The sequence below is a fragment of the Argopecten irradians genome, chromosome 5 (assembly GCF_041381155.1).
Source record: "Argopecten irradians isolate NY chromosome 5, Ai_NY, whole genome shotgun sequence".
NCBI classification, from domain to species: Eukaryota; Metazoa; Mollusca; class Bivalvia; order Pectinida; family Pectinidae; genus Argopecten; species Argopecten irradians.
The window spans coordinates 28,016,308-28,031,640 of NC_091138.1; the positions used below are offsets into that span (position 1 = coordinate 28,016,308).

The 15,333-nt window shown below is 34.7% G+C and overlaps 1 protein-coding gene across 4 annotated transcripts; it reads right to left on the minus strand.

The window, feature by feature from the left end:
• Positions 1-513: 513 nt before the first annotated feature.
• LOC138323410 (serine/arginine repetitive matrix protein 1-like) lies at positions 514-15,074 on the minus strand. 4 transcript variants are annotated; one of them, XM_069268014.1, is made up of 6 exons: positions 14,820-15,074; positions 7,017-7,134; positions 6,093-6,617; positions 4,652-4,681; positions 3,509-3,533; positions 514-2,913 (listed from the first exon to the last, which is right to left on the minus strand). In XM_069268014.1, exons 2-6 carry the CDS (start codon positions 7,112-7,114, stop codon positions 1,828-1,830), a joined length of 1,764 nt encoding a protein of 587 aa, XP_069124115.1. In that variant the 5' UTR covers positions 7,115-7,134; positions 14,820-15,074; the 3' UTR covers positions 514-1,827. The 4 variants fall into 4 exon arrangements, with proteins under 4 accessions (XP_069124115.1, XP_069124113.1, XP_069124116.1 ...); XM_069268012.1 differs by having other exon boundaries at positions 6,042-6,617; XM_069268015.1 differs by lacking the exon at positions 4,652-4,681.
• Between the last annotated feature and the right edge of the window lie 259 nt (positions 15,075-15,333).

Sequence of the window (15,333 nt, forward strand, 5' to 3'; positions counted from 1 at the left end):
CAAAATTAAAAAAAATCATCTTAAATAGATGTGGGAATATCATTCAATTAATTAACAAAATAAAAAAAATATTAAATCGAAGTATCCTGAAATTCAATATTTGTTTTATAGATTACTATAAAGTATTTTATTTATAATATTTCTATTACCTGTTTAGATAATATTACTATTTCAAAGCATAATGGTTTAGATTGATTCGAAAATATATTCTGTTCAATACGATATAGTCATATTTATTTTCTTTTCTATTTTGGGAATGACAGATTTATGACCTATAAACGAATATCTACTCGTCGAGAGACAAATTGTACAAAACTGAAATGGGGTGAATGGCTCCAACTGTATCTTAATAAGGGATTATTGAAAGGGTATTTTTGGGATTAAAAAAAATTTATTTATGTTTCATGTGACTTAATATGAAACAGTGATAGGATTGTGTGTTTATGTTTTAAAATGAGCGTATTTTGTCATTATATTTTATGTGAAGTTATATATACAACAATAACAGCGCCATATGCTTATATTCTAAAAATATGTTTAATATGTCATGTGATTATGGCCAACCATTCGTAAATACTCTATATATTGGTATACAAACATCATATAACTGAAGTCGTGTAACAACTATAAATAGTCTCACTCTCACCGCTCGTTAGAAGGAGGGGGTATCGTATTTGTCCTTTCGTACCACAAACTTCAAAATGGAAGACATTTCTGAAACAGCGACTCAAAAAAAGCGAGAACAGCATCTAAACTGCTATATTTGCTTACATTCTGTAAGAAAATAGCTACTTTTCAAAATCAACAATGGTTTGCAATCAGACATCTCTGTCTCAGCTTACACTAAAAATAAAGAATGTTTTGCTTTTCATTTTTACTACAGATAAGCCTAGTTTTGGAGCTAACATTTTTGGACAGTTTTATGAACACAAACGAAAAAAATAAGGCCTGTACATATGGGCATGTTGTTTCTGCAAATTTGGTTTAAATACAACTGTAATCGCAATTGAGCACTATAAAGTCATGGTTCGTAAAAATAAGGTGATTATGAAATGCTAACATATTAATAAAACATTTTTACAACGTCCTAATCATGATTGACTTTTGAAGTCCGTTCATGATACGAGACAAAATTAGGTGCAGAATACACATATTGCATGTAATTATAAGAAATAACATCCACTTTCTCCTCTCATGATATAAAAACACAACTCACATCCATTTGTAATTTCGGGAATAGATCAATGGAAAATTATAAAAGCACTGTTTTAAATCATAATGTAAAATCAACAACAGGTCATACATCCCCTATCACTCTTTCTAGTGTCAGTCAACTCGGAACACCAAATACAATAATATATTGTAGTGTCTACAACATAATCTCAGCTCCATCTGTAAAATCATTTTGATTTGAAGCAATTTCATTCCTGATATGGACATTACGAGCTTTACTAGATAAATCTCCTCATTTTGTGCATGACATTGATCCAAAATGTTTGATACACGTGTTCGCTTTGTTAATATAACATACAGATGGAACTTCATAGGTTAGACTGACAAACAGACGTTAAGTCATCGATATTTGATATTTTCTCAGTAGAGCTATAATACTAGATTATCTCCCCCTAGTTTGAGACTTACGATCAGACGTGTCTTAGAGACAAAAATTATCAAGCCAAATTTTAGTGATGTTTAAATATTCTAGAGGCTGGTGGCCAGTCTATTCGTAGGTAGTGGCTGACGCCGACCAGTAGTAAGGTCCAACCAGGCAACACATTCACAACATATTCAGCCATGTCTCTCCCCAAAATGTAATGCTTGATAGTGCTAAACTGGTAAAGGTGGGGGAGGAGGTGGAACAGGAATACCATTAAACTGGGGAGGGGAAAGAACTGAATTGTCTTGTGATATTATGGTTGGAGGCGACGGGGAAAAGTTCACTGATCTTGATTGGGAATCGTCGTCCTCTAGTAAATCTTCCGTCGACTTTTGCCGTTGTTTTAATTCTTTGAGGACGTCGTTCGAGAACATGGACCTGTGTGCCTGCTGACTCTGTGATTGTGACAATGGGTTGGCTGACGTACTCGGACGTGGCGGAGACTCCGACCTAGACTTTACCGATGGTCGCGGAGTGATACCGTCGAAGGGTGGAGTGATAGGTCGTTCCGGCTCATTGCTGGGGTAGTCTCTGATGAAAGATTGTCGAGGGGAACCCACAGCACTTGGGATGTCCAGAGGCGGCGAGGGTGGTGGCTCATCACGATTTATTTGTTGTGCGTAAGGATTTTCATCCCGGCTTATATTTCGTGCGTATGGATTCTCATCCTGGCTTATGTTGTGTGCGTATGTATTCTCATCCGGTTGTCTAGATTGTCGGAGAACATTTGAGTCATCCTCGCGTGTTGAACGTGACAGATCCTGTGGATCCACCGGAGCACCCCAACCATCTTCAACTATACCTTGTAACCTTTCTGACATGGAGAGACCTATATTTTGTGACGGTGTACCCATATCCTGGTCAGGCTCGCCCCAGTCGTCACTTTGTAGAGGTTTGGCTTTGACCGGTTGGGGTTTAATCACTGTAGCATAAGTGTATTCTTCAGGCTCGGGAGTGGGGATCCTTTCCGGTTGTTTATACCCCTTTGGGGCGTAGGTTACGTCCCCTGACTTTGGTCCTGCTGATGGATGAAACGTTCCCATTTCAGAACTAGAATCTTTGTCTTCTTTACGCACTGGTTCTGCTGGTTGTCGTGTTGAGATCCTCAGATCCTGGTAGATCGCCATTGGCGGACTGCGAGACCGAGACCGGGAAGGTGAGCGGGACTGATGCCTCATAGGCACAGGCTCTTGTCTGATTGGGGCTTTGACGGGGGAGGAGGAACGCTTTTTGTGGGTATCACGTGGTTTCCTCACCTGGAGAAAAGTCATGTATTAGTATGTTTATCATAATGGCATACGATAAAGCAAATCAAAGCATACTTCTCAATATGGTAAACCAACTGTTTTGCGACTTAATTTTGTGTTTCCATGCCAAAAGGCATTTACAGATAAAAAAAAACTCTCTATTGAACATGTAGTTAATTAATTTAACGACGCTCTATTTCCGCGAATTCTTATCGACCGCAAAAATAAATCGCTCACAAAAATAAGTTTGTGTACAGATATTCAGAGTTTAAATGTTCAAACCTATCCATTATACTAAATAAGCAATAATTACTCTTGTCAATTTTGTGTTAGAAAAATAATGTCCAATCAAATTATAAAATGCAAATATGACTAGGCATTGTGCGAATAACAAAAGTTTTACAGAGTAATGTGATCCTCAAACTTTCATCCTTGGTATTTCCATAACATGTTACTAAGGAGATACACCTATCGTTCACTTGTTTTATCAATATTTGTTTAAAACTTCAGTCACACACCAAAATGATTGAAAATTACTTTGTATATGAACATATCACAACCATCATTTTCCCCTGATACTAAACAATAAGTATATGGTGCGTACCTCCGTCTTTTCTTCCTCCATTTCTCTGAAAATAAATAAATAACAACAAAATTAATTGCCTTTGTATTCTTTAGGAAGCATTGCGTAGTTATCATATGACGTATAAAATGACATTTATTGTATTAAACTGGCAATGATCTCAACATGACAAAATATCGAAATGATAATTATCGGTTGTATTAAGGAAACAGAAAGTAAAATTGATAAACTTAGGTTGTCAAATACTTACATTGTAAATAAATGTTAACTTTAAAGCATAATTAAAAGGATTCTAAGCGCAAATCAGATAAACATTCCAAAGTCAGTCAAATACATGTTTATACGATACGCAATCAAAATCAAAGTAGAACACGAATTAAATTCAAGTAAGATTAATGTGAGCGCAGAAAAGAAGTGAATGTCCTTGTCGTCAAAAAATAATAAAACTTTTGAATAATCTATTGATTAAGATAATTGAAAAAAAACTAATCAAAGACTTTCAAAAAAAGAAACTATTAATGTTTTGTGATATCAGAGCAGTAATCAATTTATGTTTCTTCAGAACACCGATCAAACTGTATTATGCAATCCATAAAGTTAAATTTGTTTCAGAATACAAACCATTGGTTAGTGTATTTAAAACCATCACTCAATTGAAACATTAGTTAAGATTAGTATGGACACAAAAGCCAAAGATTTTCATGGGAATAAAATAAAGCAGCTCCAGGACGAAAATACATCAACATTCAACAGCCACTGTAAATCGGCAGCTTTTATTGACATTGTTGTGGATTTATAGGGAAATAAGGAAAGAAAATATGATTTCTCTGTAACATATAATGCTTTAAACTCTATTTGAATTTCAATAAGACATTGATGATATCTGTACCATAATTTTTATAACCATTAATTTGTGACCTACACAAGTAATCATATGCCTGATCACATGCTCAAATGCTAGCTAGCACAAATGTCTCTAAAACATATTGCACATTTTATTTTTGCCCGATTCCCAACTGACAGTTTAAAATAGACATTTCAATTCCGAGAAGCTAACAACTGAATGCGCACCAGTAACCAGCGATTGCGCGCGCACATGCAGTAGGTGCAACGTTTCCTGTTTGAAAGAGAGAAGAGCATGCGCTCTGTAACTGACATACATACCCAGAGATTACAGTTTCCGACGAACTATTGCTGTAATGATATAGTTATAATCAGACATGATCGTTTATAGCTATTTAGCTGAAATCTACAATCATTTTGTTTATCTATGAGTTTTTGTTTATCTTCCGGGAGAAGACGGAATATAAGTTTACAACTTGTGTCTAATCCCATTTGTAGATATTGTGGAAATGAAATATGTTTAAATCAAATATATGAATATTTTATTCATGCATTGCCTTGAATAGATCAAAATGTTTTGCATTTGGAGAAAGCAGTATTTGTCACACAGTATTTTTTTGTTTTTGTTTTTTTTCTGTGGAGCAAAATCATGCTTGTATAATATAGAGCAACTTCATTCTGTACAGCAGTAATTAATTCCATATTACCACTGGCATTACTTACTCCCTTTGTATCAAATTGTCTTTAAGCATGAATATATCTTTGATGTGATATATATTGTAATTGAATTTTATCGGCGGCAACATGGCTTATCTATCCCTTATTTTAGGACATAGCGTTATCATGTCATTGTAACAAGTAAATACGAAACATATTGCAACCAACTTTTTTGAACAACTCTACAACTTCAGAGAAAATAAAACATATTCAAATGGGAAACAAACTAAACATAAAAATAATGAAGAGAGAAGAATAATAAAGCCAACTCTTAATCATATAAACGTCTGTAAATTTTGTTATATTAAGAAACTTTTGGGTTATGTATCATCGTAGAATAATCAACGAGTTTGTAAATTATGTTGTTAATTTGTTTCTGGAGGGTTGTTAAAATATATCTTTACATGGATACACGTAAAAACATTGTCGAATAAACACCAAATATAGTTGATACTGTTCTTGGTCAATAAAAACGTCGTTGCATTATTGACGGATTACTGCTTAGTGAGCCTGCATACAAGTTAAAATTTTTTATATTCATACGACATTACCATTTTTAAGAGTTGGTTTTACAGAAAGCTATATATATATATAGAATCACATCGCCACATACATCTTCTGTTTTGTTACAACAAAATTATATCTGTTTAAATAATAATTGAAGTTAAAGTCGTGTTATATACATTATATACAACAAAGGCTCACTTTCTCAGCAAAGAAAAGAAAATACATGCGAAGGAGATATATAAATAATAAATATATAGTATGTAATTAAATTTTCAGAGCTGATGTTATATTTTACCATCCGTTACCACGAAGTATTTTTTACATTGGAACCTCTTGAATCTGGATTACGATATTTAGATACAATGTACATAACCACCAATTACTCGATTAAACCGTGAGCTATTGTCTTAACGAGGTTCCAGTGTAAGGATTTGTTAATAAGCTTCATACAACAGAAGGAGTAGGGGACAATGTACACTCTACATACTTGATAACAATCGTTGAGGGGATTCTAGAAGTGGCGAACTGTCGGTGATACCTGGATTTCCTCTCCCGGACTGTAGACCTGCCTGATGTGGTCGAGTCGCTGTCCTCAGAGTCGGAGACATACACAACCTGGACCGGATACTGCTGACCAAAGAAGTAAGGGTACCCCATTGGGTACTGGGCACCAGCCATGTGCGCCATATAAGGGTTCGCTCTGGAATGTGTTCCTCTATGCGCATGCATCCCCCTGTAAGGGTCACTCCAAGGGTGCATACCTCTAGGGTACGTCCCCCTGGAGTAGGACACGTTTCCTATGATAAGCGGTTGTGGAGGAGGTCCACGAAACGTTCCCACCATCGGCACCGGTCCCATGTGAGGATGGTGGTAGCGTCCCATTCTCACTGTGCCTGGAGGGTCCATACGGATATCGTAATGGTGTCTGGGACCACGAGTAGTTCCATTCGGAATACCATTCTGATGACTTCTCGGCTTCCTAGGTTTGGCATCGCCATTCACTACTGGTTTAGGCTCACTTCTGTGTTTTCTGTTTGTTCGAGGTTGTTGTGAAGATTTTCGTCTGAAATAAACATTTAATGAGAAAAACGATCAGTATACAACATGTAAATGTACTATATAAATATTCTTTATTACAAATCATCGGTTTAACTTTTTGCGTACTTTTTAATTAAGAAATTGTCTTTTAGTACACGGGAAAATATTCTTATAATATATTTTTTATGTTATCTTCATACTTTCATACTTTTTTATATTGGGTAAATCCAAATAATGTTAGCAAACATTTAAATACTAGCAAACAATTACATTAATCTTGAACTTAATACGATATGGTCCTTTGAATAGATGTGTAAATAGAAAATTGATATCACAGACCGTGAGAAAAGTACACGCACCAACTAGCTTTACATAAATGTTTTCTATTTTCCTTTTCATTTAAGCACATTTAGTTAGATGTTACCTTATATAGCAGATGACAGGGATAACGAAGAGGAGTATGATACATAGAAGACCGGCTAGTACCCCAACAACTATCAATGACGTCAGCTCCATCGCCATCTTGGTAGGATCACATGTAACTAAAAAGAAAATTGATTATTACATAAGTGTCAACACGAAATACAGACGCCATTGTAGCCTCAATTCAATAGATTTTTTATCAAAATACAGATGCCATTGTAGTTGCAATTCAATTGATTCAATATCCAAATAAAGACGCCATTGTAGCGACAATTCAATAGATTCAATATCCAAATACAGATGCAATTGTAGCTGCAATTCTATAGATTCAATATTCAAATGCAGGCGTCATTGTAACGGCAATTCAATAGATTCAATATCCAAATGCAGACGCCATCGTAGCTGCAATTCAATGGATTCAATATCCAAATAAAGACGCCATTGTAGCGACAATTCAATAGATTCAATATCCAAATACAAATGCAATTGTAGCTGCAATTCTATAGATTCAATATTCAAATGCAGGCGTCATTGTAACGGCAATTCAATAGATTCAATATCCAAATGCAGACGCCATCGTAGCTGCAATTCAATGGATTCAATATCCATATACAGGCGCCATTGTAACGGCAATTCAATAGATTCAATATCCAAATACAGACGCAATTGTAGCTGCAATTCTATAGATTCTATATTCAAATGCAGGCGTCATTGTAATTGCAATGCCATTGATTCAATATCCAAATGCAGGCATCATTGTAACTGCAATGTTAGGCGTCATTGTAACTGCAATGCCATTGATTCAATATCCAAATGCAGGCGTCATTGTAACTACATGTACAATGTTAGTGTCATTATAACTCAAATGCAATGGACAATTGACTCTACTAATACATACACAAGTGTAAAAGCCTACAGTGCAATGGGTTCAAAGACACAATATAGGAACATGACTAATGAAGAGTATATTGAGAAGGGAAAGTAATAAAAAGCGGCAATGAGAAACATAATTACAATATATACATATTGATATAAATAAGCTCGTTCATTTCAAAGTAACGTGCAATTTCCGAAAAGAAATACATTACTGACTTAACACGAAAAGGAAGAACATCGATTAACGTGACTTTGACATTCATTAATATTGAAAAGGCGATGTTCTTTGTACACGTCTACCCGGAACAAGGGAGAGCGCGCAATATGATCCGAGTGTGTCTTTCTAAATATTGATATATTGAAAGTACTTTGGCAAGCTCTAATGTAAACACTGTATTTAGGAATGAAGATTTACTTATGCTTGTTTTCCTAGGCCCTTAACTCATTCATTGTAATGTTTGTTTTTGTAGAATAAAATGACTATTATAATAATTTTCTTTGTGTGCTTGTTTGCATATCTTTAATGTAATTCGAAGACGTCTTGGTATATACTAATATTCCCATAACTGGTTTGTTCAGTTATATACTCAACTTAGTCGATATCATAAAAATAATTTGGAGACTCTTGTGGTATACTGGTATCTGCATTTAAAACCTTCAAAAAAGGAGAAAAACAAACAAATGCGCATGCGGTCCTTTTTGTATTAAATTTCATGTTTACATTACAAGTATCTCGACGTAATAGTAAATAAATATCAAATTATATTGTAATGCGGTTAAAATGTGCATGTCAAAATCATTTCTCGAGAACACACAATAATGTGTGTAACATTACGTGGTATGTATATTACTTCCGGATTCCAACATGTCTTTAGACGTGTTATTATAAAGAAGACCTTCTGTAGTACTTCACGTATATCAATACCTATATATCTCTACACGCCTATTATAAATATGGGCCAAGTATTTACCTAACACAGACACCGGTTCTGCAGGTTTATCAACTCGCCATTCTATTGTTATGGCGGAGTGTAAGTATACACTAGTATTAGGCTTTTCTCGGATGGGTCAACATTTAGTTAAATATAGATGTGAACTCAGAAACATCACGATGGTTGCTTTTTTAGACCATAACATCAGATATATAATAACAGAAGAAATGGAAGTGAGATTTTTAGACCATAACATCACATATACAATTACAGGCAAAATAAAACGTGGGACATACAGGAAGTTGATTGTGACAAACTCACCTCGTGTCATGTCACGAGTACCCAGAAAAATATATGTATTGTACATTGCTATCACAAATTGTTGAATAATATATCCTATGTAAGCTCATTTTAAAGGGTTATTTTTCTGCCAGAAAAAATATATATACAGTGCATTGCCACAGTAAATTGTTGAATATTATTACATATGTAAGCTTAAGCTCGTTTTGAAGGTTCAATTTTCTGCCGGTTTGGTACATACGCTATAACATTAAACTTAAAAATTACAAGCACAAAAAAAGTTTTGTAATGTGTTTCTAATATATTTTGGTGAAAAGGAAAATGGCATCGTAGGAAGTTATAAATCGTATGTGTTACAATGGTGTCTGGTACCTTAATATGTATGAATTATTATAATATACATAATGATAATAAATGAAAGTTTATTATATTGTATAACCAGAATAACGTGTTATTATGAATATGTGTTCTTATATCTAACCTGGTATAGTTCTTCATATGCCTATAATTTGTTTCACTGATATGTGTACATTGGTTTCTTGCTATATTTTTACTGAATGACCTTCTGTCTTACGTTAATTGTTTGTCTTTTTCAGTCAATAGTCTTAGACGAAGCTGGTATTTGGTGTACGTGCATTCATGGAAGTAGATAAAAGTGGAATTTAATTTCATTCGATTACCAATCGATTATGAATCCAACAAGAAAACCAATTTCCTAAGATCGAAGGATGCCATCAACAAATGACTATTGAAAGGCAAGGAAGTCAACAAAATCACATTTTTTTCTTTAAAATACATGCCAAATCAACTAGGTTATTTAAGGAACAATAATAAAGATTTTAGCAAGAAAGCACCTGCACATGTGAGATGAACATGTATTTGCATGTTTGCACCTCGTTATTTATTCTGTCTTTTCTATCATTAACTGAACCCATTAAATAGGGAATTCACCTGTGTGGCGTTATTGCACTATCTATCGTCACGGCTCACTGACGGACTATTACGTGTTTAAGTGCACACGTTATGAGCCTGTCCGTCACGGTTATTACCTGCTGAGGTAATACACAAATGACAATAGGTATAACCACTAAACCTTAATATGTCCACACCCCATGTCGGTAGGTAGGACTTTCGCACTCCATTAGTGAGAAGACGTGTCTATGATGTGAATCTGAGAGGAATGCCGTGTACACTGTCACCATCATATACAGCCTGTGGCATTCCGAGGCCACGCTTCACTGATTGTTTGTTTCTAATAGTTAACGATAATAAATCCTGATGAGTTTGTTATGCTATCAACTCTAGTTTTTTTTATAACTAAATGAGAACAGCTACTCCTATACATGTTTATCAATTATAAATCACAGAGTAGGTGTAACACACGTGTAGTCTAATAAGCTTCTAGAATGATCTGAATGTCATAATGTATCAATATCATTCTAGTACATGTAAAGAACTAATAAGTATGTATTTGTTGACCAACAAAAGATTGACTAATTCAACCTTCCAGAATTACCGAAATGTCATCAGGTATTATTATGATTCTTTTACAAGGCTTTACAAGTATTATATCAACATATTGACTAATTCAACCTCTCAAAATGTGATATAGTATCATTTGCAATGTATTGTATGTTAACATTAGAGTATAATAAGAACAGATTGATAAAATTCAACTATTAATGAAAAAATTACTGGAACTAACAAAATGGACAACAATTAGGTTCGAGCGATGAAGACTGACTAGATATTTTAAGGTCGTCGGTATGATTATGATCTCATTGCGATAGACTATGTCACCTTGTTCTTATGAATATGTTTTGTGATTCCACTGTTGTCACCCGTTATCGATTTGAGCTTGTTATAATTAATGTACAGGTTTAAACAGAGTATGATAATGCTTCACCTGATTCTTACTTATTTTAGTTTAGATAAAGATTTTAATATAAATGTAAAACTATATCATATAAATTGTAATACTACGTTAATATTCAATATTTATTGTTTTTCATTTATTTTATTAGTTATTTAAAATTATTAATGTTTCGACAACAAATGAAAAAGCCTTTTCTGAAGCTGTTATAAAACCTATCTAAACATGCCCAAGGTAAACCGACAAAGGTAGTGAAGGGATATCTACCCATAATCGATAGAACATTATACATTGTATATGTAAACTATTACTGTATAGAAGGTAAATTAGACCCATAATCGATAGAACATTATATATGTAAACTATTATATAACTGTATAGAAGGTAAATTAGACCATGTTCACCTGAAACGTAAGCACATATACAGACAGTGGTCTATCAAATGTACCACTGTATAACTTTATTGGATTGTGGAGTCGTGTCATTACCTTACATTAACCCTAACCCTTTCCAACAAGATTTTTGAGCTTTCGCACAATTTTTATTGTTTTGTTAATATAACTACATTGATATGTGGGTAAAGTTGTTGGCATATTTCTATTGTTTTGTGACTACAACTACATTGATATGTGGGTAACGTTGCCATATTTCTATTATTTTGTGACTATGTATAGCTACATTGATATGTGGGTAATGTTGCCATATTTCTTTTGTTTTGTCAACATATGTAAGCATTTATAGCTTAGTTTGTTATGATTACCATCTCCAATATCGTCACCATTCTCCGTCCTTCCCACAAGAGGTTTAGGAGGAAGGAAAACACTGCCCTCAAATGCTCTGTCATACTTACACTTTTATGTAAAAAATACAGAGTATGTAATTATGTAACTCTTGGTATTATATCCATTTATGTTATTATTAACTAATTTAGCTTCTTCAACTTATAAATTGCTTTTCACAATTGTATAAGATATCAATTTGACAAAAATTTAAACGCATGGAGATAGCGTAGTTCATACTGACTGTTAGATCTTGCTTATTTTGATATGCTAATATCCCGAGTACTGTTGTTGTGCAATCATTCTGCTTCATCGAACATGCAGAATACAAAACTATGCCAAATTCGGGTGAATACCTAAACTCACAATGGAGAGAGAGGATGTCTATCAAATAACACTGAACCAACCTAGGTATATATTGCATGAGGGAGGAGATTCTGTCCAATGAAATGACGATGCCAACCAATTCATTTTTCAAAACTACAGACTGCCAACCCTAGTATGAAGATTAAAATTCAATTTTAACATTTCAAAAGTTTATTGCAAGTAATATTAATTAGATTGCAACATCACGAATTTGAATACATTTGTGTTACATCTTATGACTGTTATGACTGTGACAATCAAGATATTTTATCTGTAATGTAGTGCTTTAGCATTAATCCTAAGGCTATAAAAATGATAATTAATATTTGGATTAGAAACGTTTCCATGCGATCCAACAGCTAACATAACATATTTTCATAATAAGCATTGTCAAGATATTTATAATCATGTGTAATTACATACTTGTAAATTATCATTACTTTTGTATTACGACTTAAAGGTCACGTCGATAAAACATTACTGTGTTGGATATTTCACAATTAGTATGGTTCAAGTGTATTATGAAATCCCACAGTATACTTCAGTACATATATAAGCCCGAGTTACACACGAGAAGACGAATATGAAGAAGTGTAAACATCGTGAAAATCGTTTAAAATTTCAGATCACAAACAAGTTTTGAAAACTCATCAAGTTTCATGGCGACAACTGTCACTAATTGTTATCAAATTCAAGATGTTATCGATACATTAGCTGGATAGTGCTTTTTAAATATATTTAAAAATAATAAACAAAGCTGGAGAATCTGTATTGTTGTGTAGACAATGATAGGTGTTATTTTCATTCTAATATAATTATAAGCGGTATGGCACCTCATAAAGTGCAGAATGATAAATGAAATTAAAGAATGACGGTGCAGTGTTACGGATATATAATACACACCAGGGAAGAGAAAATATGAAAGAAATAACAAGATTTTCGTTATAAATCTGTAATTAGACCTTTCAGATTATTACATGAATTAATTCTCAGGTTTGGTCATCTCCAATGATGATTACTGTAGGTTTTGGAAACACTAGAGAGCCTTAAACTGACCTAACAACTGTGTGTGTGATTTGGTTTTAGTCAGAAAGTTCTCAACACATTTGTTTTTTCGCAAAAGTATTCTGCGATTAAAAGGGTGCCCTACATCAAGACATTTGAGGGAATGCTTATCATTTATATCTTATCATTATAGCAACCATATAAATCTTAGGCAATACCGTAATGTAATAATACATTATATAAATAAACAAAAGAAGATAGTCTTCGGAAAGCCCCCATGGGATTTCTTCGGTCATAATTTAGGGATTTCGCAATACCAAAACGACGTTGGAAAAGTGACTTACCGTCGACGTCCCACCTTCTGGTATTATGACGTCTCAAAATGTACGAAAATATGACGTCACAATCGAATGGTGGGACTATTTGACGACAAGTCGTACATCACATTAAGTCGTTTTGGTATTTCGGAAATCGACGTACATCTTTTTTTCTATTCTATTTGTTCCTTTCCTTGAAGATAGACAAACTGGTTGGCTAAATACCAAAATTTATCAGACATTCCTTTGAAATAATTACATTGCTGAAGCCATGATACTAATGACGTCATACACAACTTATGTGGTGTGACGTCATATGCAACAGATGTCCGCTGAATATTGTTGTGAATTTCGATTCGTTTCCATTAGCATGCTCCTGTTGTCCATCTAGACAATAGAATTGAGCTGTCTGGTTTAGCATTGTCCTGGTGTGGACATGTCTGTCTAGTACCAAGTACTACTGCTGTAATGATACATGTGTCAGTTGTGCTGGGACAATTCTATGGTCACAGTCTGTCATGAGTAGCACCCGGAAACCACGGGATATGCTCATTAGGGCTTCATTGTGTACAATTCGGGTACGCCCAGCGTTTATTGTATACCAGCCCTACCTTGAGTCCACACAGGCGTGACTAAGGAGATCGTGTCAGTATAAAAGAGGATTTCCACTTTTTTCAGTATTGAATGATAAATATAGACACGTCTTGGGCTCACTGAACCACACAGAACTGTGACGGGCTTCTGTACGTTTGCTAACATAGACACACTAAATTAACTAGGAACCATAAACATGTCTAATATTGCCTGATCTATATTATACATATTCAAATGTACATTATTTAATCGGTGTGCCATTGCGATCTGAGTTGTATAATAAGACAAGGAAGTCCTGTATACGTGCACCATATGTATAATAGTCGACATTACTATACTGATCTAACGATTAACGTAATGCCATGGTTCACTGGCCTCATTGTTTATGGTCAGCCTTCGATTACACTTCCTCGTGTACATATACACTTCTGCAAAGGCGACGCAAAGAGTCAAGATTATACAAGCTATGTTCTTCGAAACGATAACCATTAATACTTCATACAGTCATATTTTTTACACCATCTTAGTTATAAAAATAGAAAACCAGTATTGCCTGACGAAATTGACAACATTTACATTCGCAGTAATCAATACACCACACCTGTGATCATTAAGGGTCATTTTACCCACAAACGTCAACGACATATCACCACCAAAAGGATTAGACTAATCCATTAATACTGATTTATGGATTCGGCACCTCCTGTACAACTGGACAATTGACCACGCCTTCTGTCAGGCTAAAGGCTGTGCCCTACTCACCTTGTATGAGGAGGAGGAACAGTGGGATGACAGCTACCTTCCTGTTAAGTTTCCTCCCAGGCCTAGCCCCAGGGACCGTCTCAGTCCGTCTTGATCCTCTTCCACATCCCTTCCGTGGATCTAGCCCCGGTCCGGTGTTCTCCGACAGGTACTATAGTCCGGGGTTCCTGGATCACTGTCACACCTGAGCGACCACGACAAATTCTTCACTATTATAATCCCGTGTACACATACAAGTGTGTACATTTGAATATAGAATATCAGTAAAGCTTCACAGGGACTTTAAAGCGCAACTGAAGCGAAGTTTACCGAAATAACCCGAGGGCTTTTTAGGACGGTGTATACCGACAATTGAGTAAAGACAATGTTAATTGTAGGTGATATGTTATACGGCGTGTGAATACAAATGATGTGTGTACTGGTGTATATTAACAATGCTGATATAAACAACTTACTATTGTACACAAATATCTCATTGTGTCATATGTGAAACGTCCTCCGCAGCAGCACGTCC